We start from the raw sequence: 27,630 nt of genomic DNA, 5'->3' as shown, positions 1-27,630 counted from the left end.
TACCTCTGGTTAAGAACTTAATTCGTTCTGGAGGTCTGTTCTTAACCTGAAACTGTTCTTAACCTGAAGCACCACTTTAGCTAATGGGGCCTCCTGCTGCTGCTGCGCCGCTGCACAATTTCTGTTCTCATCCTGAAGCAAAGTTCTTAACCCAGGGTACTATTTCTGGGTTAGCGGAGTCTGTAAGCTGAAGCGTATGTAACCTAAGGTACCACTGTACAGTTATTCTTTTAAAGGTACAGAAGAAGCTGCTTTCAGTTGGCATGATTGGTGCATCATTCAAATAAGACTATGGAGAAAGCCATCCCTGGTGGTTGTTCTATATCTCTGTAACATGCTTCCTACATAGGTTTGTAAACCCCCATGTGTGGAACATCTACCAGAAACACTGCAAGACTATTTTTTAAAAAGTGATCTTGTCCTGCGACCTTGTGGGGTATGGAAAACAGAAGCGTAAGATAGGCCCTTCTCCGTAGTACTGCCTAAATTACTACTATGGAATTCACCACCCGGGGAGGTCAAGGAAGCCTCTGTACTTTGCGCACTTAGGTAGCAAGTTGAGGCCTGAACTAGACACAATGTTGAATGCATCCTTACATTTGCACCTGTTGTGGGAGCTGATAATTATTGGGATCTCAGCAGACGGGGGCAGGGAGGGGGAAGGATGGAACTCTTTCTTCCCCTGGCTGCATTCCTGATGAAAAGCATTCCTTCAAAGCTGGTATTTGTGCTGGGAAGAAATTCTCAGTTGAGACCAATAGGGGAAGGAGGTTTCTTCCAGTGCAAATAATAGCTTCAAAGTAGAGTTGTTGGTTTTTTTTATTAAAAAAAAAAATCAGGACAGCAGCAGGGGAGGGGAGGGTTAAACTCTCCCTCCCCACCTGCCATGAATTAAACCTATGCACATTTAAAGCACAGAGTTTATAATGAATAAAAATGTGTTATCATAATCAACATAATCAGATGGACAAACAATGATCAGCCAGATAATTAATAACAACAACAACAACAACAACAATAATAATAATAATAATGATGATAAATATGTTATTTATACCCCGCCCTCCCCGGGCTCAGGGCGGCTAACACCAATAAAATCACAGTGAAAACATAATAGAGGAAAAAGAGGGGGGGACCAATTTAAAATACAGGTTAAAATGCAATTTAAAATGCAGCCTCATTTTAAAATAGCCGATAAATCAAGACCATTAGGGGAGGGAAACATAAGGGTCAGACTGAGTCCAAACCAAAGGCCAGGCGGAACAGCTCTGTCTTGCAGGCCCTGCGGAAAGATGTCAAGTCCTGCAAGGCCCTAGTCTCTTGTGACAGAGCGTTCCACCAAGTCGGGGCCAGTACTGAAAAGGCCCTGGCCCTAGTTGAGGCCAATCTGGATGCCTCCAGAAAGCTTGCAACTGTTGGAGAAATTTTAAAGACTGGAGGCACTGGTGGAGGAAGAGGGGGGCGGGGGGAGCACACCGCCCCTGGCACCATGATCCCAGTGGGGGGGCCATCGCGGCTGCCCCCCCTTGTGGTGGGTGCCACGCCCCCGCAGGCAGCGTGCTACGCCCCTGGGATGTGTTCCAGCCATGCCCCCATCTGCTCTCCACCCCCCGTGCCAGAGCATGAAGCTCCGCCACTGACGAGGTATCCCTCCCAGAGACCCAAAAGGAAAAGATGCACACTGCAAGTGAAAAGATAGGCTTTTAATTGAATACAAACATACAAACAGCCTCCTGAAAAATCTGAGAGAGGCTGCAAAGAACCACATCCAAAGCAATGTTTCTTATAAATTTCCTTTCCCATAGAGATTCCAACCCATAATCTTCATTCTAAACCAAGCGGAGATCCTTATGCTCTTTTGACTAGCCCACTCCAACCTTGTCATTATAATAATATGTAACCACACACTGCCATCCTTCAATGTTTGATTTAATTAATTACTGATTAATTATGCTATTCTTTACCTGTCTACAAACGCCTATTCATAATAACCCATGATTAATACATCCATTCTCTACATTAACCTAAATTCAATGATACAGTCCCGCCTAGCCGATCACCTTTCATGTATTCTCAACTTTTCATTATTTTACGTTGGAATGATTTTCACATCAGAATGCAGGATATGCTTGAAATATACTGGGCTGTGTGCGTGCGTTTCTACTAGGAGAAGTTGTTGAGAATTCATACATGGGTTGCTAAGCAGCACTGCTAATGTCAAATACGGAGTTTTAACAAGCAAAATGGAATCCTAACAGAGAGATAAAGGGAGTTGGGACATTATCCTTCACAAGCAGGGCATGAAGCCAGAATCCCTCCCCTGATGTTCTGCACCCCAGCCCTCCCCCAACTGGTATTCAAATGAACACCTCTGTTCCTAGAGGCTCAATTTAGCTCAATGGGGAACACGCACTGAAAATATCCTGTCCTTCACAAATTTGTCAAAGCCACAAATATAATTAAGGCTGCAATCCTATACACACTTTCCAGGGAGTAAGTCCAAATGAACTTCATAGGACTCACTTCTGAGCAGACAGATTAAACTGAGTTGCCTTCAGTGTAGTACTAAGGCAAACCATAAGTCCGTGCAAGGATTTCTCATTGCACACCAGTACATCACCCCCCCCCCCGTTCCACCCATGTACCCTCTAGATCTGTTCTGGAGCAGATTTCAGGACAGTACAGGGCATATGTGGGAGGGGGGAAATCCCACTGCGCCAGCACTAAACCCTGCAATAGTGTAAGTATTTAATTGAATACCTCTCATTGTCTGGGGCTTACTTCAATTTAAGAATAAAGTGTAATGAAAAAGAGAAAATCGCATCATCTAAGTAACCAGAGAAAACCTGTTACTGGAGTTATTTCTTATTGTTTCCATATGGCGAAACTGGGTTATTAAAACGAAAACCGAACAATGAAAATAGTTTGCATCAAATAGCTGCACGTGAGCAAATGAGTATATATTTGTCAGGATTGTTAGCAAACACTCCCCGGCTTCCTGTAATGAAGATGGTGTAAATCAACCCTGAAGGAATTAAAATGTCAGAATTCTTGCATGCAAGAATAATTGCATGTCACTGAACATTTCAATCTAGCAAGTAACTGATTAATTCTATCCGGTTTTCATTTTGACTCGAGCAATAACAATCAGAACATTTTATTTCCGTCAGTTTTAGCTATTGATCCAGCATGGTTCTTCCATTTTCTTCTCCAGTGTCATAAGAGAGTTAAAATACTGTTGTTGTTTTAAATTGTATGATAGAATTAGGTACCTGTTCATTATTGTTGCAAGTAAAGGACAGTAATAGCCACTGGAGGAGTGTTCAAAGCTTCGAGGAGTTTTGTCCACATGGTAGCAATATCCACCGTGCCTTTCCCATCCCTTCAAAAACAAACGTTGGTTATTGTAACATATGGCATATTATAAACATGAACTTATCTATAAATAATTCTTGGATGCCATCCAAGTAGGTACCAGAGAGACTACTGAGGAAGGGAAGGAACACTGGAGAACCAATGACAGTCAGAGTAGGCAAGAATAGTCAACACCATGCCCTCCCGATGTCACTGGAAAATACCTCAGCTGGTAGAGCATGAGACTCTTAATCTCAAGGTCATGGGTTCAAGCCCCATGTTCGAGAAAAGATTCCTTCATTGCAGAGGTTGGAGTAGATGACACCAATGGTCCCTTCCAAATCTACAATTCTATGATTCTATGACTACAACTCTAACTATCCCTGACTATTAGACATGCTGTACTAGGACTGATAGGGAGTTGGAGTTTACAACATCTGGAGTGCACCATGTTGGCGATCCCTAGAGTAGGTGATGCTGGCCTAGATGGGTAAAAAGTTTGAGCTGGCAAAATCAGCTTCTTTTGTTCCCTTTCTATACATGCATTTTACCCACTCATCATGCAAATATAATTCACACACACACACACACACACACACAGAGAGAGAGAGAGAGAGAGAGAGAACAGAATCCATGCATAGTGAAATCTATTCAGGACACAGTAATTTCAAGGGGAGAGTTAAGCAGAGCCTAGTGGAGAAATGATATACGCATTTAATCAGAAATAAGACTGATGGTTCAATGCGGCATGCTCTCGGGAAAATGTACATAGGATTGCACTGAAGTGTTTAACATTGACTGGATTGTGACCACACTGCATCTTGAGAAGAAAGTGTCAAGATTCAATGCAAATATAAGGATGATAAAGATGGGTATAAAGAGTGTGTAAGAAAGGTAGAAAATTGAGAGTTATTTTGTTAAATATTTAAAGACGTTTGGCTGCTTAAAGCATCGAGAGCTGATGAGGAATGTCAGGTCAGCGGGTAAGTATTTCATTATTTTATTTAATCACTCATTTAAAGGTGCCATAGGAAGGCACTGGACATAGTAAAAGATCCATCGCATCCTGGTCACTGTCTCTTCGAGCTCCTGCCGTCGGGACGGAGATACAGGACGATGAAGACAAGAACGAGCCGTCTTAAGAACCGCTTCTTCTCCAGAGCGATCTCGGCCCTGAATGGGAAGCCTGGACTTTGAAAGTCATCTAATCTTCCTTGCTGTACTATACTGTATTGTTTAATTAGTGTTTTTATGGAGCAGTCAAGTAATTTCGTTGTCCCTGAGAGGGGGCAATGACAATAAAGATATTATTATTATTATTATTATTATTATTATTATTATTATTATTATTATATACCACTCAACTACAATAGTTTCTAAATGGTGAATAACAACAACAGCAGCAGCAGAAACAACAAAATATGCTATCTATCTGACTGGGTTGCCCCAGCCACTCTGGGCGGCTTCTAACAAATTAAAACATTAAGCGCAGTAAAACATCAAACATTAAAATCTTCTCTATACAGAAATATATTGAACCTGCTTACTGAACATCATGCTGACTCAGTTTGTATTATTGAAACCTATCCCGATCAAAGGTTGGTGTGAACCTATCCCAAATGAGCTCTCCAGGTTTTCAGGTTCAGCATCAGGCTCAACTAAAGGAGCAAAGAGGGTGGAGTCAGTGTACCACCTCTCTGATTAGCAACACAGACAATGGCTAACTTTGAGTGCGCTGGGCTTCCAAGACAGAATAAGGATTTAGTTTGGTGAAGAGCCGTGGCTCAGCGTTACAGCATCTGCTTTGCCCACAGAAAGTCTGTGTCCACAGCATCTCCTAAATCCCTGGACAGCCTCTGACAGTTAGTGTAAATAATACTGAGATAATGGACCAGTGGACCAGCACATTCCTATATTCCTATGATGTGAGTGTACTGACTAACTCATTGCCTAATAGTCTCCCTACCTGAGCTGACGGGAGTGGTTTTCAGTGTGGTGTTGAAGGTCCCAGGTCCTGCGTTTTACTTCTCAGCTGGACATGGAATTATTGCTGGATTTATTAATGTTGTGGATATATGGGATGTTTTGTATTTTTTTAAATATTATTGCTGTTTAAAGTTGTGTTTTTATTTGTGTGTAAGCCAGCTGGAGAGCGTTCTTGCTCATAAAGATAAGCCTCTAAATTAGTTTAAAAAAATAAATAAGCATCCCTGGAAGAGTGCCATCCCAGCATATCCTGTCAATGTCATGACCTCATTCACTAACAAGCCCTATAATTTGAAACAGCCTACAGCCAAACACTTAAGCATTATTAATTGTATCAAATACATACTGAAATGTTATAGAAACTCGGTGAATTAGGGTAGACTTTACATGGGAACTCTGTTCAGTGCAGTGCAGTAGGCTGTCAACCTCACACTGAAATAACAAGAAAACTATTATTGAATTAAATACTAGCCTTTGTATATTTTGAGAGCGAGAGATGGGGAGACCATTTTAAATTAAGGAAGGTAGAATTTACATCTGGCTGAACTATTTCTCTGAGTATTTTAAACTGAAACAACTAGAATTGCCAATGTAATATTATACAGTAATTTCCCAATAATTCTGGTACCTCTGTCCAATTAGAGATAAACTTGCAGATGAAGGTCATTTTTTATGTGAATTGTAATACCGTCAAACTCTTATTATTCATTGCACAAATTTACCTTAACTCATCAAAGAGTAGTTCCATATTAACTTAATTTAATGTTACTAAACCTCCTTCTCCAATCCTTAAATTATGTTTTGCCTTTGATGATTTGTATGGATGAGGTCCTAGAAGGCTTTTATCCATGCTATTCTTTTACGTTTCTTACCAAACTTCAAAATTGGTACTCCATTTCTTCAGTGACTCTGGCAGGAAATTGTTAGTTTAGGTGTTGCCTAGAAGGCTATTCAATACTAAGAATCAGGACCCCAGTCTCTTATAGAAGTTGAAAGGACTAAATCATTGCTTCCCAGTGACTGCAGTGAATGCTTCCCTGTTGTGAAAGAGAATGATAAAGCAATGCCCAAGTGGTAGTCCACATGTCTGGAGCAACTGAACTGTTGGAGCTTACTTCCAGTAATATGTTTGGTATAGTAATATTAAAGCAGCTTAACTAAACTTGGCTGAGGAATCACGTAAGAAGGGACTGGTATTTTATTTAAGTTCTGGTAAGGCAAAACTGTCTATCAATTAGTTATTTCAGCTTACTTCTTTTAGATGAACTTCAGGGGTCATTCTAATTTTTGTTTGCAAATAAAAACAATATTTTCTGACTTAAGCAAAGAATCTTTCTTTAACTAGCTATGGAGCTATATCTACTGTTGTCTTTGCTCTGGTAACCTCTAGGTTAGATTACTGCAATGTATTATACGTAGGGCTGCCTCTGAAGACGTTTCAGAAACTTCAGCTGGTGCAGAACTTGGCGGCCAGGTTGCTCACCGGGGCAAGATGGTCTGAGCATATTACACCGATCCTGGCCCAACTACACTGACTGCCAATTAGTTTCCAGACCCAATTCAAAGTGCTGGTTTTGACCTACAGCCTTAAATGGCTCAGGACTGCAATATCTCTAGGACCACCTCTCTCCATAGGAACCCTGCCCTGAGTTAATAATCTGAGGCCCTTCTTTGTGTACCTCCTTTATGAGAGCTCCGGACGATGGCAACATGAGAACGGGCCTTTTCTTCAGTGGCTCCCCTCTTTGTGGAATGGTCCCCCCAGAAGGTCCATCTGGAGCCTTCATTATACTTGTTTAGGTGCCAGGCGACAATGTTCCTCTGCAACCAGGGCTGATTAACATCTTATACCCCTTTTAAATGTGTTTGTGGGAGGAGGTGTGGGGAGGGGGTTTATTGGTTTGTGGTTTTCTTGTTCTTGTTTTTATTATATATTTTGTGTTTTTTATATTGTGATTTTATGTTGTGAACTGCCCTGAGATCTATGGATGAAGGGTGGTATATAAATTTTAACAACAACAACATATGTATTTGGGATTATGTGGAACCTTTATCTCAGTCATATTATTATCATGAAACCACATCTAAAAGCTTTGTGCCTTTGTGTCCTACATTTTTCACAAAATATTTGATCCACAAAAGATAAAGGCATATATCGGTATCTGTTATTACAAGAACTTATGATTCTTTATTTGCAGGTGCAGGTTACTTTCCACCTGCAAGTGAATAATTTTTTCTCTTCCAGACCAGCTTGACTTCAAGCCAGGAATGCAAAGGAAAAATTTGGAGTGCAAGTTTGAGTGTGCTCTCAGTTCTTCTTACATTTATCAGCAGCATGAAGTTCCAAGCCACAGCTTGAACTTTCCTGTGCCTGACATTATATATGTCAGACCAGGGAAAGTTGGGTGTGGTTTGCCCCAAACAGACTAGTAAACCAATCTCCAAGGTTTGGTGGGCTGACAATTACCCACCAGTGAACTACTGGTGGACCTTATAAGAAACTGCTCTGTTTAAGAGCCATTTACGATTCTGAATATTCCATGTCACAGAATAGAGACACATGATGGTTGTACAACAACTAATTGTGTGAATCATCACCAAGTTATAAGTTTATCAGCTCAGTTCAATCAACTAATTCCTTTCCCTGGAATTCAATGGACCAAACTGGATTAATTGGTTACAGCACTGGCTACTTAAATAAAATTCTGACATTTCAAATTGTAAGTATTGTGACCCTAGTTTAACCCAAATGTTGTCAGCTTCAAAAAGCAACAGTTCTTCCTTTCTTCCTTGTCAAGCATCTGACAGCTCCATGATGCCATTCCAAAAGCTGGCTTAGGGAAAGTGCCTAGATAATCACTGCTTTAGTGTTTAGACAGCTAACTTAAGGAATTTGACCTCAGTAACAAAACATTTGCCCTCTGTTAGCAGTTTATAGATTAGGAGAAGGGGGGAACAGTTTGTTGAATTAGTAATAAAATCACATGGCATATGGCCAACTGAGCAATGAGCACTTTGCTGCAGTGTCTAAGAAAGATATAGAATCATCAATTTGTCAGAAATATCAAAATGATTTAAAAAAAACCCAATCAAAGCAAATAAGCAGGATAGTCTTCCAAGCACATATGCCTGAAGCCAAGAACAAATGACGGCACCGATGGGTTACGAACTTAGAGATACTGACATGTATCTCATAGTCACAAATGAAAACAAAATGGATCTGGATCTGGATCCTCTAATTTTTACTCTAAAATGTCAACTAAACTCCTGGCTAGCTGTGCGTCGACATTAGAATTGAAGAAGTAGTTTCAGATTGGAATGGCGACATTCAGTATTATGAATGACAAATGGAGGCAGAGTTTTCAATAAGACATTCAGCCCAAAGGCTGCTTGTGAATGCAGGAGTTCTGGTGCTCAAATAGGAGTTCATGCCAATGAATGGCTTCTCCCATTCAATGAAATGTCAGGGAAAGGCCCACATCCTCATTATGCACACAGAGCTGTCCAAATATTGCAGCAAATTAGAAAGCACATGCATGCTGGCAGACCACCCGCAAGCAGGAAAATGAATGGGGTGTTGCTCCAAACGGTCTCACAAAGTTAGCAGCTAACTTCCAGAATGTTAAACTTTATCATCCCATTCAAAAATATATGTGACCCTTTACATTAACTTTATATTCAAAGACTAGGCAAAGGGCATATCAGCATATATAAACATGAAGATGAGAAATCAACTATTTATACCACTATGATGGCTACCTGTATTTCACTGGGTACTTCTAAGAGCCTCAGTTGCTTTGAATTTCAATATTTCAATATAATAAATGGTCACCGAATAACAACACTGATATATTTATAGACAACTTTCACATACACACCCCAAAGTAGAGAAAGCAAATGATATAAACTAATAATTTTCGAAAGAGGAAATTTAATAGCCAATTAATCCTAGTGCCCATGTATGGATAGAAGGTTAACACAACCTTCTGTGTTAAAGAAATAGTTGTTTTCAATCCTGTCATTCCTCTAGAAACAGTATAAAAGCCACAGGCAAGATGAAACATCATAGAGCAGTTGTTATTTGTACAGATGGTCGACCAAAGTGCCGTGCCTTTTGATGTAGAAAGTTAGAAGAACTGCATTCAAAATCGCTGACAGAGCAAGTGACCCACAAAAGGAAAACTTCATGACCTCAATCCATAAGCGCTCCAACATGCTTACAGAGATTCTGCTTCAAAGTGCATGGCAAAGCCTGCCAATCTGGTGATCAGTGGTGCCTGCAAACCTGTTTTTGACTCAGACATGACTTTACCTGCCCTCCCACCTGACGTCATATAGGATGATGTCATATATGACGATTTAGGGCAGGTGGCCATGGCTTGGCCAAACGGGGAGGCTAACCAGAGGCTGCTCACCCCTGATCTATAGCAACACAACTTGTTTTGGAAACTGGAATTTTGTTAATGAAGCAGTGCTGTGCATATTTACCTGAAAGTAAATCCCATTGGTCTCAGTAGGATTTGTTTCTGAATAAACATACATAAGATTAGACTGCAAATTGGGAAAAGGTGTGAAATTCTAAATATGCTTGAATTCCTATCCAGATATATTCAAACACTTCCGATGTTTACTATTTTAAATGAGGCATAATTGTTTGGTTTAGACTTACTTCTGGGCAGCCTGATTCTTCCTCTGAAATGAGATTTCCAACAGTTCCTGCTCTTTTACAAATATAAAAATATATGTCTTTACAACTTTTAACTTTCCAGCGTCCCTCCTAGTTAAAAACAAACAGGAAGAATTAATGAAGCTTAATATGTCATTATTTGGGGGGGGTATTAGCTCATAACATGGGAAGGAAAACTGGTGGTGGTTTGTTGTTGTTTTTTTAGAGTATTAAAATACTTTGATTACAAGTAGAAGTTGTGCATTCTGCTAGCGTTTTTAGATCCCCCATAGAGTTTCATACTGTTAAGTGCATGAGTAGTCTCTACTTGACTAAGCAAATGTTCGTTAGATGTGACCTTAATCTGTATGTGTGTTTGTGTGTGTGTATACGTGCGCGTATACACACATATTAATAATAAATGTATTAAATAAAATACGATAAATTCATGTGAAGGCATTCGTATTTTAGCTTCCACTGCTTGTTTACCTATTTGCCTCTGGAATTGTCTCAAGAGCTTGATGAGCTACTCTGAAGTGTCAGAGTATTTCCCAATATTGTAATGGGTCAAAGCCAAACAGTGAAGAATTGTGTTTTTGCAAAATGTTTATCTCGGAGGACATCTCATCTACAGCCTGAGGATAGGGAAAAACTGAGTGGCCAAGTAGAAGGTTATGAGACTAGGAGAGGAAAGTAGAAACCTAAAGGACAGGAAACGTGAAATTGGAATAATGATTCTGAAAAAAAAGGATAGGTAGAGCACTCAAAGCGCTGAGATAGTGCAGGAGGGGGAAAGAATGGAACTGAAAAACCAGTGGGCCTACAGGGGAAGAAGGTTTATCAAACAGCCTAAGGAGAGGAGAGCTGTGCCTTATTAACACACATTTGGACTGGATAGACAAGGTAATTGTGGACGAATATTGTTCCATTATGATTTGCTGTGTGCATGAGAGCAGTCATTATATTACTTGAGAATCATCAAGCAAATAGAGCTCTCAGAATATTCTACTTCTGAGGCATTGCACACATAATGCAGCAAAACAAAACACACACACACACAACCACCACTTCTACGACAGAAACATTTACAAAATGTTATTATTTTTATATATAAAAAAGAGAAAATAAATAAAACATACATATTGCTCAGCTGAAACACAAAGTTGATTTCCCCCCTGATGGACATTTGGCTCTTGTTTGTGCCAGTAAGTGAAGGTTACCGGAGATCCATCAGACCATTCAAACTCAACTGGGGTCTTATGACTGCTCAGTCCAAGCCAAGTTTCTGTCACATTTTCTGTAGTATACAATTAAGTGCATTTTAAAATGATTTGGACACACCAGGTCATTTTCGACAGCACAATAAAAACACACACACAAAGTTGTCTCCATATTTTAGTCAGACTACTCTTTTGCAACCTAGACAGGCCCCTAATTTGATGCCCTGTCCTAACATGCAGGTGAACTACTGTTTCGAGGGCTGCCGTACATCCGGAATTTCTCAGACATAGCTGGAATACGGCAGTTGGAAACAGTGTCTGGGCAGAAATCGCTGATCAGGCCAACCTAGCGTAGCATCCTGTTTGCCACAGAGGTCAATGGGGATGGCCTTTGGGAATTTGAGGGGCAATGCCACTCTGCCATTGTTGCTCCCCAACAACTGGTGTTCCAAGGCACTGGAAACTGCATTAAGGGCAGGATGCAAATGTGATACTTAAATAAGGAAACAAGCACCAGGGGCTGTAATCATTTCTGCATACAGAAGCTTTAAATAGATGAGGAGCACTTTCGACATGGGCAGCCATGTGGGTCTTGTACATTTTCAGTGACAACTCCTCCTCCTCCTTTGAACTCAGAACATCAGCCTGGAACAAAGGAGGGGTAACTTTTCAGCCTGAGGGTCACATTCACACCTGAGTAACCTTCCAAGGCTCACCTGCCAGCAGTGGGTGTGGGCAAAGGCAAAAGGAGGCGGGATCAAAGTCACATACATATACCAATCACACACCTCCCTCTACACATACATACCAGGATTTCCCTGAGGGGTATTTCAGTTTTGTTGATGTATTGATCTGTGATTTATTTTGTGCTTGTTTTGTGAATGTAATTTAAATGGATTATATTATGCAGTTTATTGATAATAGTATTTTTAAATATATCTAGAGAGAGAGAGCACAAATAAAAATAAATAAATAATAAATGTCCCTTCCCTTTCTCTTTGTCTATCTTCTTCTCCTTTTCAATTTTTATTTGCATTTTCAAAAACATGCAAACAGAGAGCATATTTAACCCTCCTCCCCTTCTCCTGTCCCACTAACAACTTCATACCAAATACAGCATGCATACATATACCATATGACTTCGCTTCCACACTTTTCCTGGTTCCTTTGCTTTTCTACTACTCCACGTAATCCACATCTTTTTAACCATCCAATTTGTTATCTATTAAATACTCTATCTATTTCAACTCTGTTGGATTTACTCAAGACCTGCTAAGCTATGTATTCATCTATACTGGTTGTTAAAATATTCAATAAACATTGTCCGTTCTTCCTTATATTCCTTATCTCTGTTTTCTCATATCCTGTTCGTCAGACCAGCCAGTTCAGCATATTTGAACATTTTACACTGCTATTCTTCCTTACACTGATATTGCTCCTGAGCTGCAGGTTAGAGGTTAGCGCAGGTACGCCCTCTTGGGGCCCTAAGCCTTTAGCAAATTCCTGGTGATGCCAACTTCTGACACTGGCCCCCAATGGGGTTTTTCTATCGACTTTGGGTTGGATTGTCACACTTGACAGAAAGGAATTCAGAGTGGCTGCCTTTAAAAGGAAAATTGTCTGTACCTTAAACCAATGTTTAGTGCACATTAACTATGAGAACTCACCATATTCAAGAAGATTAATGAGCATCTCTGTATCAGCCAAAGAGGTTATGCTAATGAGTGTGCTATTATCATCCTGGCAGGAAAGCAAAGCTTCATTCCAGTTTTTTCCTTCTTTATAAAGTTTATAGCAGTAACGATTATATGGATACCAATTATAGTCACAGTCGGTAGGATAAAATTTCCACGAATCTTTTCAATTAAAATGTACAGAAACAAGGCTATATTAACCAAATGAATTCTTTCCTAGTCCTCATAAATCTATTTATGCAATGTACATGCACATATATAATACCTCTTTTCACTATTTCTTTTTTTTAAGAAAAGAGAACACATTTGCCTAGCAAGAACTAGCTACAGTGCAAAAATGTGTTATATGAATATGTTTATACATGCATAAGCACCCCCCCACACAAAGAAAGAAAATAAAATTGCCCTAAGAATGTTTGAGAAGTTCAGTCTTTGTGAATTCTGACATAATCTGACCTAAACCACACCTTCCAGCCTAATACGCAGATTGGAACATACGCTACAATCCTAACTCCATTTATTTCCAAGTAGACATAGTAAAGACTTTTTTTGCAAACCACTTTGAGGTTCTTTTACAGTCAAGTGGCATCTAAATTTTATGAATACATAAATAAATAAAGACTGCCACACAGTTACCCATCAAGCTTTGAGCTTCCTGAACATTCCAATGCAGTTCTCACTCAATAAAAGTATCAAAATGATTAAAAAATTCATGAGTTAAAAAAATAAATTGGATTTTCATACAGATTTTTTAAAACTTCAGGTTAATGTAGACTTATGGGTCAAACAGAACAGAAACAGACTGATTTACCTATACTGTTACCTTTCACTGAATGTACAGTAGTACCTCGGGTTACATACGCTTCAAGTTACATACGCTTCAGGTTACAGACTCCGCTAACCCAGAAATATTACCTCAGGTTAAGAACTTTGCTTCAGGATGAGAACATAAATCGTGCTCCAGCGGCGCGGCAGCAGCAGGAGGCCCCATTAGCTAAAGTGGTGATTCAGGTTAAGAACAGTTTCAGGTTAAGAACGGATCTCCGGAATGAATTAAGTACTTAACCCGAGGTACCACTGTAATAGGGCATACTTCTGAGTACTTTGTGTAAATAGTGTTCATTAACAACCAATGCATTACTAACAACATACAGGTCTCAGCTGTATTTGTCTATATTCTGGAGCAAGACCCTAACAGAAGGGTGGAGGACGTTTGGACCGCCAAATGCTGCTGACTCCAACTCCCGCCAGCCCCACCCAAAACGTCCAGTGGTCAGGGGTGATGTAAGTTATAATTCAGCCACATTTGGAGGGCCACAGGTTGCCCACCTCTGCCCTAACAGAATAAAGAAAATGTTGCTGAAATTAACATTTATTCTAAAATTATAAACCTATGTATGCTTCCACATTTTGGGTTCCATTAAAACTCCAGGGAAAGCTTTGTTAGTTTTAGAAAGCTTAAACCATTGTAAAGGCTGACAAATTCTTTCAGAAGGGGAAAAAAAAAATCTGTTTGCTTGTTTGCATACAAAAACAACCTTCTCCGGAATCTGCACCAATAAGACATACAGTGGTACCTCGGGTTAAGAATTTAATTTGTTCTGGAGGTCCGTTCTTAACCTGAAACTGTTCTTAACCTGAGGTAAAGTAAAGGTAAAGGGACCCCTGACCATTAGGTCCAGTCGTGACCAACTGTGGGGTTGCGGCGCTCATCTCGCTTTACTGGCTAGCATGACTAAGCCACTTCAGGCGAACCAGAGCAGCGCACGGAGATGCCGTTTACCTTCCTGCCGGAGCGGTACCTATTTATCTACTAGCACTTTGACGTGCTTTCGAACTGCTAGGAGCAGGGACCAAGCAATGGGAGCTCACCCTGTCGTGAGGATTCGAACCGCCGACTTTCCGATCGGCAAGTTCTAGGCTCTGTGGTTTAACCTACAGCGCCACCCACACTTTAGCTAATGGGGCCTCCAGCTGCCGCCACACAATTTCTGTTCTCATCCTGAGGTAAAGTTCTTAACCTGAGGTACTACTTCCGGGTTAGGAGTCTGTAACCTGAAGCGTCTGTAACCCGAGGTACTACTGTAGTTGGCTTCCATTAGGGCTGGGCAGGGAAGAGAAACTGCAATGAGTATATCCCCTCTAATTTTGTGTTCTGCCATGCTCCCCACTGCAGCCATTTGGTGACTGGTGGTGGCTGCAGTACTCTCTCAAAAGTCTACCTGTACCTACTAGTCCAAAAAGCCTGGCGATCCTTGGACTATAATCTATAATAACACCACCTTGACAGGGCTGGGGAACTGCATCTAGCCAACTGGCCACATCCTTATTGCCAAATCTTCCCCTGCAGGCCAAATCTGACAGGTAGGCAAAACTGCCCCCCCCCCGTCAATCACGTGACATCACAATGCTGTTGCAATGTGACCCGATTCAGCCTGTACAGTTCGAAGTCAAACTGTGAGCAAAACAGTCTGCAAAGCACAGAAGATCAATTGATTCATCAGCACTTGTGAAGCCCAACATCGGCACAATGTGCTTCCCAAGTGCCACTCAGTTGATTGTCGGTGCTTGAGAAGCCCAGTGGAGGGACCTTTGCCAACATTGCTGATCAGTTGTATTATGTATTATTTTATCAGGTGTAGGCAAAAGGAGAAGGCCGGGGGACGATGATGACGACTAACTTAGGCCTGCAGACTGGAGGTTTCCCACTCCTGCACAATGAAATGATAAAAAAATGAATAAATGGGATTCTATTCTCCACTACATGCAGAAAATGTTCTTCTGAAGAGCTAATTTCTCCTCTTTAAAATCTAATGAAATAGGTATGCTTTTTGCCTTCAGAATGGTAAAAGTGGGATTGTTAAGTGTTCGATTGCCTTCAAAGCTTATATGCCAATTTACAAACAAAGGGACCCTGAACAATGATTTATACTTGAAACTACCTTTCTCCTGAATTCAATTGGCATACTTAGCACATCTTGTAATTCCCAAACACTCAAACTGCCTGAAGCCCAAGATGTGGAATGTACATATGTCCCCCTTATTAAAAGTAGAGAGAGATATAAAAAGCCTCACAGATCAAATTACATTGCTGGTTAGAGACTCACCAAATGCTTCGTGTTCAGTAGCATTTAAATATTTTTTGCATACATATGGTAATCCAGATTCACATGGGTAACTTTGCCAGTCCTGCTGTATTTTTGAGTTAAACACTTTGCAGCGATGTTGCCCAAGAGAGCTGTCAGAAGGATCTGCAAACAGAATATTATTTTAGCACCATGTGTACAGTACAATACAATATGCAGTAGGTATTTTATATATATCTCTGTATCTAAAAACCTGACATTCTGCCCCAATCAGCAAGATTCTCCAAGTCCAGAATGATGACCAAGGAACAGAACCACATCTGGGCAGGCATGATTCTCAATGGCTTTCATTTAGAAGCTATCAGGCAAGTTTAGCCTTCCACCCAAATGGTGTCCTGAAGTGCACCACTTACTTTATCCCATATTTTATTTTTAATTGTATTGTTTTATTTTTTAAAATAGAATTTACATCCAACTGTTTTCCTCCAAGGAGCTCAAGGTGGTTCTTCCCCATCTTATTTAAACCCCACAACAACCCTGCGAGGCTTCATGGCCAAGTGTGGATTTGAACCCTGGACTCTCCCAGGTCCTAGTCTGACACTGGCTCTTTTCAGTTTGGTGGCTGAAAAATTCTGTTCTTGGCAACTCTGAGGTTAGTGGATTAAATAACATTTTTAACTGTAACTGTTTTAAAAAGCTTTTTTAAAAAATTGTGGATGTGTTTGCCACTCTGGGCTCCTTCGAGAGAAAGGACAGGATATAAATTCAATCCATCTATTCATCCATCTATCCCGTAGTTTGTCCATTGCCAAACTACTGGATAGATGGGTGAATAGATGGATAGAATTTAAGCATTCTAAAACAGTTAAAACAGCATTCTAAAAGAGTAATTTATTGCATATGTATTAACTTCTTGCATCTACCAGTAATCAGGGGAACAGAAAACTCAGAACCTGGTCTTTCTAACGTTTATATTGGAACATACTATTGCCAGCTCGTATTTTGAGTTCAATAGCAATAGCCATAGAATCCTGGTGTTATAACAGAGCCAAGGATGAGGATCTGCGTACCTGATCGCCAGTTCACAAATGCCAAGGGTGCTCCATCTGACCATTGCCAGCCAGCGGCTCCATCCAGCTGATTTAAACCTGTCCACATCACAACTTCCTTTGTGCCCACCTGTTCTGCAGTGTAACAAGAGATCTAGCTTGACATTCAGGTACCAGTTCAGTATTGCCCAATTTATACAGGAATTGCATCTCCAAGCTGGTAGGTTACTTTCTCCACCTTCCACTAGGGAGAATGAGACATCAGCAGGAGGTACAGGTAACAGCATTCTGCATTCATTACTGCCAGAGGAAACAAGAATCACTTTCAACTCCATTGGACATGCCCAGGTACCCCAAGATGCCAAGCAGTGTAACAGGGATGAGCCCGTTGATTTTAAACACTTGGATGGAGCCTCCTTGCAGTGCCTGCTTGAAGTTGAAATCCCTAGGCCCCCCTTGCAAATTATCTCCTATTATGTTTTTGCAATTTTCTTTCAAGATCAAATCAATATTATTTTGATTCATTGTCCTGGGGCTCCTAAAAGGTGTGGTGCCAATAGGCCCGTGCCTGCTCTGCCTGTTTGATAATATGGCACTGCCTCCTTGCCTACGTGGGACAAGTGTAGTTCCTTCTTCCTCTCACCACTCCAGTTGAACATGTACTGCTAACCTCTCTCCTGGTATTAGTAAGTTTAGCTACTGTCAGCCTTTCCCTCTTAGCCTCTCCCAACCAAGGAAAGGAAAAGAGTGCGCAGGGTGAGGGTGGGGAGATTAACCGTGGAAGGGGAAGTAGGAGCAGTCATATTGAAACTTTTAATATTATTTCATCACAAACTATAAATCCTCTTGCACACTAATGAATGTCTTCCGCCAAGTGCATGGGCTCATTCCTATTACCATGCCCCCAACATATAGGAAGACCAGGACACATCCAGTGCAGTAGACAAGGAGCAATATGATCCCTATGTCCTATGATAGCCACCCACATGGATGAGAACAAAGTTCCCCGTGAGTTTACCTGCTGAACAAGGTTGTAGAAGAGGGGAATCTGGAAGGAAGGTGCAGTTTAGGGTGTTTGGGGAGGCGGTAGGATGGTTGAAAAAGTTTGAGAAGCACAGCTATGCCTCTTTGTGAATCTCCTGTCATTCAGGATTACAATGACACGTTGCACACATAATGCTAAACCATAGTTTAGTGCTATGTAAATGAACAACAGTGATTTTCAAGCTTGTGTACTCCCTCATCCCCTAACAAGAGATTGAAAGCATCTGTTTTCTGTCACAAGCTAATTGTGGTTTTTCTTTATGGCTGAAAAGGACAAACTGTGGCTACTTTAAACTATGCACTGTTGAAACAAAACAGGATCAAGTTGTGATTTATGACGCTGGCTTGATTCAATAAACCATGTTAAATTAATCAGAATTCTCAGTTAAGACATAACAGAAACTCCAGTTACATGAAAACAGGAAGAGGAAGGGTTGTGCAATGGTTGAACATGGAAGAGAGGGGAAGGAGTATGTGAGCCCAAGGTTTGCTGCTGCTCTTTCATGTAGTGTTAAACTATGGTTTCACATTACATGTGAACTGGACCAATGAATTTTGCACAAATGGGGCTAGAGCAACTAGGATGAAATGTGAAATGGACAGCTCTCCTATTCTAGCCGCTGACAGAGTCAAATGAAAGGTTTCACTCACAAACATGGTTTCAAACCTACCACGTGGACCACTAATATACTTCTGTTCTGCCATATCTGTGATGCTTAGCAAATCTGCTCCTTGTCTCTGACATGCAACACGTGCCTCATTCCAAGAGAGAACAGAAAGAAGATTGAATTGGTAACAGATCTGAGTGTCTGCGTTCATCTCCCAAAAAATGTCACAGCCAGTCTCTGTGTGAAAAAAGAGAAAGAAATCAGTTAAAAACAGCATGATATTACAAAGCAATTAAGAAAGATAACACTCTGAGATAACAATCTAGCTTAATTAACACCAAATGAACAAATGGAACTGCTAGGTCGTTATTATTACAAATTCGCTTTCAATGTTCTGGTGTCAAAACTATATCAGGAAGTAGGATGCACTCTGAAATTTAAAAGGAAAAGGAAAATCAACTTCACACATAGGACTGAATTCCTCCTGTCTTGATAATGTCAGTGAGTAATACAAGTTTTGACAATTAAGGAAACAGTCACTTGAATTGGTGAGCAGCATCTAATGAAACATTTACTTCCCCATCTTTCCTTTCTCACTGTCCATTTATTGGTCTGATCTCCACTGACCAATAGACACATAAATAGAGTTAGTAGACAGAGGTGCATATTAAGTAACATTTATTTTGTTTAGAAGTGAATTGCTACATCATGTGGCAACTGCAGCTATGGACAATTAAACCCTCAGATTAGTAAGAACTGCAACAATAAACAAATTGATAAAAATTGCAAGTACTGTAGCAGGGGACACTGTTCAAAGGCAACATTTGTTTTCCTAGGGCATTTATATCCGAGGTGCACTTCAAAGCTTCTTCACTTCTTAAAAATCCTCCCCTTTCTTCTATCTTCTAGATTAAGACAGGAAAGAGACAGGATTCCTGCTGTATTTGCACATAAGGAAAACATGGTTGGTTCTTTAAAAACAACAAGTGGGAATTCCTTTTCAAAAGTTGTATCTTTCTTGCGAGGTGGTTATGGGGCTGCTAAATACTTGAACCTAAGATGTAAGGAATCGCTCTTATGATTGCATATTGATGGAACTGGCTGAGGAAATAACAAATCTCTTACAAAGATAACAACAACAACTCTCCATGATGTCAGGAAGACTTTAATGAATTATTGGGGGGAGGAAGAGGAATAGAATCTGATCTGATGGAGTCAAAACTTTATATTTTCATGTAGAATTATGGAAAACGTTTAATGAAATGAGCATGTAGTGTTGCATCGGAAGTCCATCTCCCTTGCTATGATAACAATTGAAAATATTGTATCAGCAAAAGGAAAAAGTACACATTGACACTTGAAAATCTTACTGATTTCAGTGGGGGAAGTGCACTTTTGTTTTCTTCCAGTGAAATCAATGGGATGTGCAAGTGTTTAACTTTGGCTGGATCATGTGTGAATGTTGTTCTTGCAAGCATAGTGTACTCCAATACTTTCTTTGAAAGTGGCCAACTAGAGAGAGGGAGAGAAAGAAAGCAGATGAATGCTGGCGAAATTTCTCACTTGGTTTTATGATAGTACAAGGCAGCTTTTACTAACCTGGTGCCCTTCAGTTGTTCATCCTAGCCAACAAAGCCATTGGTCATGAATAATAGGAACTGGAGTCCAAAAAGATCTGGAAGGCACCAAGTTGGCGATCCCTGCTATAAGGTATGGGACATGCTGAATGTAGCATGTAAGACGTGACTATCTTGTTATTCATTAACTGTTGAAGAACACGAGCACATACCAGAATTTGGGCAAAGTCCCCATTTTTCATCTTGCTCATACTGACTTGTTGTGGCACACCAGGGATAGTCATCTTCTCTGGAATCTCTGATGCATTCATAGTGCCATTGATTGTTGTATTTAAATGGAAAAACACAAGGCGAGCCATGGGAATTTCCCAACAGGGTATATGTCTCTGCATGAAATAAAATACTGAGGATAAATCACTTAGAAAAAAATATATAGAAAGCAATAGGAAACCCTCTAATTTGTACTCCCCCAAATCTGGTATCACAACGGTCCTTTGATTTGGAATAGTAATCACACTTACATGAAAGGAAGTTCCTTTGAAATCAGTAGTACTTCAGAATAAATGCATTTGGGATTAGGATTGAATGTCAATAATGCAAGATTTTCAACACCAAGGCTGTGAGTTACCGTAACTATATTTGTTTTTCCATTCTTCTTGATATTATAATGTAGAAGTGACAATGAACTGCTTCAAAAATGCATCCATTTACAATCAACAAAGATTTTCAACTGCTGCCATTATTTTAGTTTCATGGTTTTTAATTTTTAACAGTAGCAAGACAAAATTGCAGAACAATTATTATGTACATGTCATGGACAAAGAATGCCGGAGTTAGCTTACTAAACCAGGACATCCACTCATATTTTTATTTGGTGGCAGTAGACTTGGCCTTTTAAAACGCATTACTACAACCATCATAGGATAATTAAGGATTAGAAATTACTCCACCAGCCATCAAATCCAAATGATGCCCTTGTGTCAGGATGTCATATACAGTACTTATACCAGTGTAAATTCATACAGCCTCCAAATTTAATGTATTTTAACATTAAAAAATAAGGGCCATATATTTGCATTGTTTCCCTATCAAATTTATACTTCTCCCCTCCGCCCTCAAACATTTGGTATGGATTATGTCTTGATAGTAACAACTTGATTTGCAACAGAACATAGGAGGCAGCCTTACACAGAGTCAGACCATAAGTGCTGTCTACACTGACCAGCAGTACCTCTCTAAGGTTTCAGACAGGGGTCTAATCCAAGCCCTACCTGGAGAACTGAAGAGCTTATGCACACAAACCAAATGCTCCACCACCGAGCCATGATATTACGGTATTTTTATTCAGTCATTCATCTAGTTATAATGCATTGCAAATAGCTAATGGCTGCACCCCAAGACAAGCAGTATATATTTATTGTAAAACTTATACTCACAGGTGGTCTTTCTGCAACATTGGAACACGTGGTGTATATCGAGCACAAAACTGTGAAGATCATTGATTCATAAATAGGTTTGTAATTGTGAATGCAGAATTGCAGGCTTCACACAGGAGGACGACTGGAACAAGTATCACGTAAGCCCAGTAATTGTTGGGCTTAGCCATGTGAAATAGATTGAGAATTAGGAGCATAAGCATACAGAAACTGGTGACTGTGGGAGTGCTTTGAAATTAGCAAGCTAAACAATATTTTTTAGAGCACAGCCGCTTTTTTGAACTGAATTAATATTTGAGAAAGGTATCACACTGATAGCCTAGAGAGAGATTGAAGCCCTTTGCGGCAAATCAAACTCATGGCATGCATAACACACAAGAACAAGTCTTTGGAGCACTTCTCCACATAATGTGGGAATAGTTGGCTCAAGGTGTGTTTGCTTGCAAGCTACACACAACAATGGCTTTCCTTAACCCATGTGATTGGATCCTGTTTCTGTTTGTTTTAGTCACTTGTAAAATGCTGTTTTGGAAAAAAAAACCCTGTTACCAGTAATATTAATGGAAGCATGGAAAGAAAGCAAATATTTATTTTACCTTTGAATGCATGTTCACAAAGATCCCCATCAGGAGACAGGAATTGTTTCCATCCATATGTTGAATTTCTTTTTGCCACAACAAATTTGCCACCCTCAAGTGCTAATTTGTACTGCGATGCACCAATCAACCCTTTTCCAAGGCAGCTCCACCACATTGAGTGCTGAGCTGAATTGCATTCAGCCATGAGCAGTGGCTGCTCTTGGTTGCTGATATTGAGTCCTAGACAAGTGCTTCGGCCGATGTTGAAAAGATGCTGTTTAGAACCCCATTTCCATAACATGTATTTCGAAAGCCGAGTGCAGTCTTCAAGGATGAGCTTCGATGTCTCAGCTTTAACACATGTGTTGAGGGAATCACTTTGGATAATAAATATCCCTTTTTCTAGAACAAAAAAAGCTCCATTTCAGTTCATTACAATGACTGGATTATTCAATAACAGAGATAAGACATTCACAATGCAATCCAATGAATGTCTACTTAGTAGTAAGCAGCACAGGAGTACCTTAAAAGGTAAAGGTAAAGGGACCCCTGACCATTAGGTCCAGTCTTGGCCGACTCTGGGGTTGCGGCACTCATCTCGCTTTATTGGCCAAGGGAGCCGGCGTAAAGCTCATGTGGCCAGCATGACTAAGCCGCTTCTGGTGAACCAGAGCAGCACATGGAAATGCCATTTACCTTCCCGCCAGAGCGGTACCTATTTATCTACTTGCACTTTGACGTTCTTTCGAACTGCTAGGTTGGCAGGAGCAGGGACCAAGCAACGGGAGCTCACCTTGTCACGGGGATTCGAACTGCCAACCTTCTGATCAGCAAGTCCTAGGCTCTGTGGTTTAACCCACAGCGCCACCCGCGTCGCAATGGGTCTTACTCCCAGTTAATTATATGTAGATTGAATGAATGCATGAAAATCCTTTACTCATTCAAACTTACAACGAAACTTGCCCAGGAATGGCTTTTCCAAGCCTACTGAGTTTTCAGATAACCTTGGGTTTGAATCTGGTTACCCATTAATTTGAAAATCAAATTAATTAATTTTCCTACAAATTGATAGTCATGGTTATTAATGAATTTATTATTAAGTACTGCAAAGTAAACTATGTAATACATTTATTACCTCAATATTCCAGGAGGAATGTCCCACCCTCCGATACTATGTTTTCCCCCGGTTCCCAGGTTACCTCTCTGTGGCAAATGGTAGGAGCAGGGATTGCCGCAGGAGAAGAATCAGGCTTGTCAATATTTGTACGTTTTGTAGCATTTAAAAACATCTAGGCAAGTGCTCCTGCCACAGCAGTCACCTAGGAACTATAACTTTAAAATTCAAAACTTTAAAAAAGGTGTTCCAGTTGTTAAAGTTGTGTTGGGGAAGTACGCAAGTCCTTACCACTACAATGACACAGGTGCTAGCCAATAGGCACCTATGATTCTTGTGCAACGAGAGCGCACGTATTTGTCAGAACTTGGATGCCCGCTAACGTGAAAGTGTGGCATGTCTCGGCTACGCTGTCCTCCTCTGCCTCAGAACAAGACAAGAAAAATGCTATTTCCTCACAACAGACATTTTACCTGAGGGGGAAATATTAGGATTACTAGCTCTCCGTAAGCTAAAAACAGTGCATAAACCACATAATGAAATGATTGATTAGTGAGGCCCTCTAGTGAATGGCTAAGGGTGCTTCCAGCTGAACTGTTTATTGAATATTCATCCTGTTTTGTTTGCAGGGAGGTTAGGTGACAGAGCATCAAAGCAAGGGCTATCCCACACTTTCCACTGCATTTTTCCTGTCACTTTCCTTATTGCAAAAAGTCTGACCTTTTAAGGAAGCAGGTTTGAAGCACAAGGCCTCCCAATCAATTTTAACTGCACAACCTAACTTTGATAGTATATGACTGGATCCCACCTGAAAACCACATCAGTCTGGAATCACCCATACTATGCATTCCTAAACTGGCTTATTCTGAAATCAGTTCTATAGAGGCTTTCTTATTATTATTATTATCATAACACTTAATGCAAAAATAATCTTCTAACTAATTTAGAAAGGCTAAGAACCACTACACAAGTGTAAAAATCTAAAAGGTAAAGGACCCCTGTTAGTTAAGTCCAGTCACGAACGACTCTGGGGTTGCTGTGCTTATCTCACTTTACAGGTTGAGGGAGAAGGCGTTTGTCCGCAGACAGTTTTTCCAGGTCATGTGGCCAGCATGACTAAGCCGCTTCTGGCAAAACCACAGCAGCGCATGGAAAGTAAAAATCTAAACAGCCATAATTAAAACACACAACGTAACAAAACAATTACAACTATACAGCTATTAAACAGGAGACTCAATGGGGCTTCCTGTCAAGTTAGGAATGCCTCCAAGCTATCGCTATTTTGCAGGAGGGATTCAAACACATATCAGAAATTTGGATTTGTGCAATTAAAGTAAATTAAACACAGCCAATGTGGTGCTGTGGTCTAAACCACTGAGCCTAGGGCTTGCTGATTGGAAGGTCGGCGGTTCGAATCCCTGTGACGGGGTGAGCTCCTGTTGCTCGGTCCCAGCTTCTGCCAACCTATCAGTTCGAAAGCACATCAAAAATGGCGTTTCCGTGCGCTGCTCTGGTTTCGCCAGAAGCGGCTTAGTCATGCTGGCCACATGACCTGGAAAAACTGTCTGTGGACAAATGTCGGCTCCCTCGGCCAGTAAAGCGAGATGAGCGCCGCAACCCCAGAGTCGTCCGCGACTGGACTTAACTGTCAGGGGTCCTTTACCTTTACCTTTTTTAAACACAGCAAACCCACTTAAAAAGACAGAGAACTTTTTGCATTTCGGGAAGTGATGTGGGGAAATGCATTGAGAAGTGTGGGTTTAACGAACGATTAGTGGGGCAGGTGCTTCAGTCACCCCACAAACAAATCAGACTTAATGCTCACTGGAAGCTAGATATACTCTAATCATCAGTGCACAAACAAGTCAGGATGAATGAATGTTGCTTGGAGGAGGCCTAAGCCTGTTTAGGATTGCAGGCCAACAGCACAACCCTAACCATCCCTACTCAGAAGTAAGCCCTGTCAAATTCTGTGGGTTTACTCCTAGATTGGGCTGAAGCAACCCAAGTTATTTGGAGGGGCAGTGGCACTTAAGCACGATGCCAAGCGTGCAGCGGCCCCCCCCCCCGACTGGAAGATTAACGCCGGGGGAACTTGACGGCTGACTCACTGTGATAATAGCTGGAAGGAAATCAAAGGGGAGAGGAGGGGAGAGGAGAGGAGAGAGAGAGAGAGAGAGAGAGAGAGAGAGAGAAGACGCGCAGAAAAGAGCCGCCGCTTTCCATTCAGCGCCGTCCAAGGCAACTGCACTTTCCCAACAAAACCCCGGCCGCTCCGTCCAGCTGACTTACTCCAAAAGTAGGGCACTTGGTCGCGCGTCAAAGCGGCGAGCTCCTCTTCAGCCAAGCTGGAGCGAACTATCAGCATGGAGCAAGCCCAGACGAGCTGCAGCAGGGACTTGGCACGGGACATTTCCGCCGCGTTTTAAGAGAGGGGAAAACCTTCCCGCGGAGTTGGCAGGAGGAGGACAGCCCCCGTCCGGGAGAGCATGAATGGGGAGCGAGGGGAGGGAGAGCAGCTGCTTCGGTGGGGCTGAGCTGAGCAAGGCGGGAGGCGCTTCCCGCCCTTTCCGCCCGCGGGAGAAAAAACGCCGCAATTTCTTCTCTCTCGTTGCTGCAAGTTCCTCCCTCCCCTCCTGAGGGGAGGCGGATGTCAAGGAACCAGGCCGTGACCACGGCAGAAAGAAACAGGCAGGCCCTGCGGGGCGCTAAATAAATAAGCCACCTTTACGTTGGCAGAAGTAGCTAGAAAAATGGGGGACAGGCCACTCTGGTTGGCGGTGTTTTCCAGACGACGTGCTCCTCCTGGTTGGGTTGTGGGGAGGTTGCACTCAGTTCATTGCGGCTTTGGCGCTGCTGGCGCGCGCAAGAGTTTGGCATGCAAGTAGCAACGGGAGTTTGCTCAACCCACAGCGGACTGGTGACGTGATGGAACGTAGGCTCAGCAGCTTGTCATTTGCAAAGCTAGCCCAGGGAGGAAGAGACAAGCATCTGAGCAAAAATCCTGCCTCATAACCATCTCCGGCGAAATTCCAGCTCCATAGGCGGAGATTGCTGCGTAAACAAAGGGCAACTTTCTCTGGCTCTTCTTATACAGCTTTAGTATCACTGGCGCCAACTAGTAACATTAACTAGGAACCCGCTCCTACTTTAAAAGCTACCAGATCACATGTATTCCTGGTGCCACAATCAGGGGCTGAAATACACTCAGAGTCGCAAAGTGATTTCATGCTCTTTATTCAGCTCATAGTGGTGAGGAGGAATGAATGAAAGTCCCCTCAAGGTATTTGCTTTATATACATTATTTACACAATGGGCTGCACATGATTGGCTAATTCCGGAATTCTACTGTCAGCCAATCAGGTTGTGGATTCACTTCTATCTGGAGCATGATTGGGTGGTTCCTGCCAACAAATCATACTGCTGCATTGTTCTAGGACCAATCAGACTGCTGCATTCTGAATCCTATTCTAGGACCAATCAGACTGCTGCCGTTTGGATCCTATTGTTCTAGGACCAATCAGACTGCTGCAGTTTGGATCCTATTCAACTCAGTACATAACAGGGGCCGTTTTATTTATTTATTTATAGATTCCTAGTTTCAAGGCGGATAATTGTGTTTCCTACAAACGTGGGAAGCTGCCGTATAACTGGCCCATGCCATGGCGCTTCCTATCCAAGTCTCTGGCTAGTGGTATTTTGTATAGTTTGTAGCAGAATCGTAACAAAATTAAATCCTATTGAATTCCATGGGGCTTACTGTCAAGACAAGCCTCTAGGATTGCAGCCAGGTAAATTGCTAGGTGGCACTGGACTTAGTAACTAGGTGGAGTCAAGAGTTTCCATCTACTGTTCTCAAATACTGATGTGCATTCTATAGGCACTTCCAGATTTGTATTTTTGGGTGCGATTCAACCACATCCGTGAACATTGGTCATTTAAAAAAAAAATTAAAAGATTTTCATGAAATACAAAAGAACGTGCAATCTCATTTTTTCTGTTCAGATTGTATAGTCTTTTGGTTACATTCAGTGTAGGCCATGTTGACGTGGTAGTTGGAGTCCTATAAACCTGGAGATCTCTGTCATGGGTGGCTTTTACTTATTATTATTTATAAATTTATATATTAATGGCATTATAAGCAAGTTTCTGCAAATAACTTTTCCAAATATATTAATGTTTATATATACATCTCAGTATTAATAAATTAAAACTGCA

At 41.2% G+C, this 27,630-nt stretch overlaps 1 protein-coding gene across 1 annotated transcript in view; it reads right to left on the bottom strand.

Moving 5' to 3' along the window:
* Nucleotides 1-26,519, bottom strand: part of PLA2R1 (phospholipase A2 receptor 1) — a 61,413-nt gene extending 34,894 nt beyond the window's left edge. Inside the window, exons 1-10 of the mRNA XM_083578592.1 lie at nucleotides 25,705-26,519; nucleotides 22,317-22,700; nucleotides 20,497-20,670; nucleotides 18,771-18,944; nucleotides 17,077-17,190; nucleotides 16,028-16,171; nucleotides 12,894-13,082; nucleotides 11,146-11,303; nucleotides 10,010-10,117; nucleotides 3,273-3,382 (exon numbers count right to left, since the gene is read on the bottom strand). Coding sequence (XP_083434718.1) covers nucleotides 3,273-3,382; nucleotides 10,010-10,117; nucleotides 11,146-11,303; nucleotides 12,894-13,082; nucleotides 16,028-16,171; nucleotides 17,077-17,190; nucleotides 18,771-18,944; nucleotides 20,497-20,670; nucleotides 22,317-22,700; nucleotides 25,705-25,825 — 1,676 coding nt within the window. The 5' untranslated portion in view covers nucleotides 25,826-26,519. The remainder of the gene's footprint in view (nucleotides 1-3,272; nucleotides 3,383-10,009; nucleotides 10,118-11,145; nucleotides 11,304-12,893; nucleotides 13,083-16,027; nucleotides 16,172-17,076; nucleotides 17,191-18,770; nucleotides 18,945-20,496; nucleotides 20,671-22,316; nucleotides 22,701-25,704) is intronic.
* Nucleotides 26,520-27,630: the final 1,111 nt, after the last annotated feature.

This window comes from Podarcis filfolensis (genome assembly GCF_964270895.1).
Source record: "Podarcis filfolensis genome assembly, chromosome: 1".
In the NCBI taxonomy this organism is placed as follows: Eukaryota; Metazoa; Chordata; class Lepidosauria; order Squamata; family Lacertidae; genus Podarcis; species Podarcis filfolensis.
Note: the sequence above shows the minus strand (reverse complement) of the source record. Positions and strands in the feature narration are given on the sequence as shown.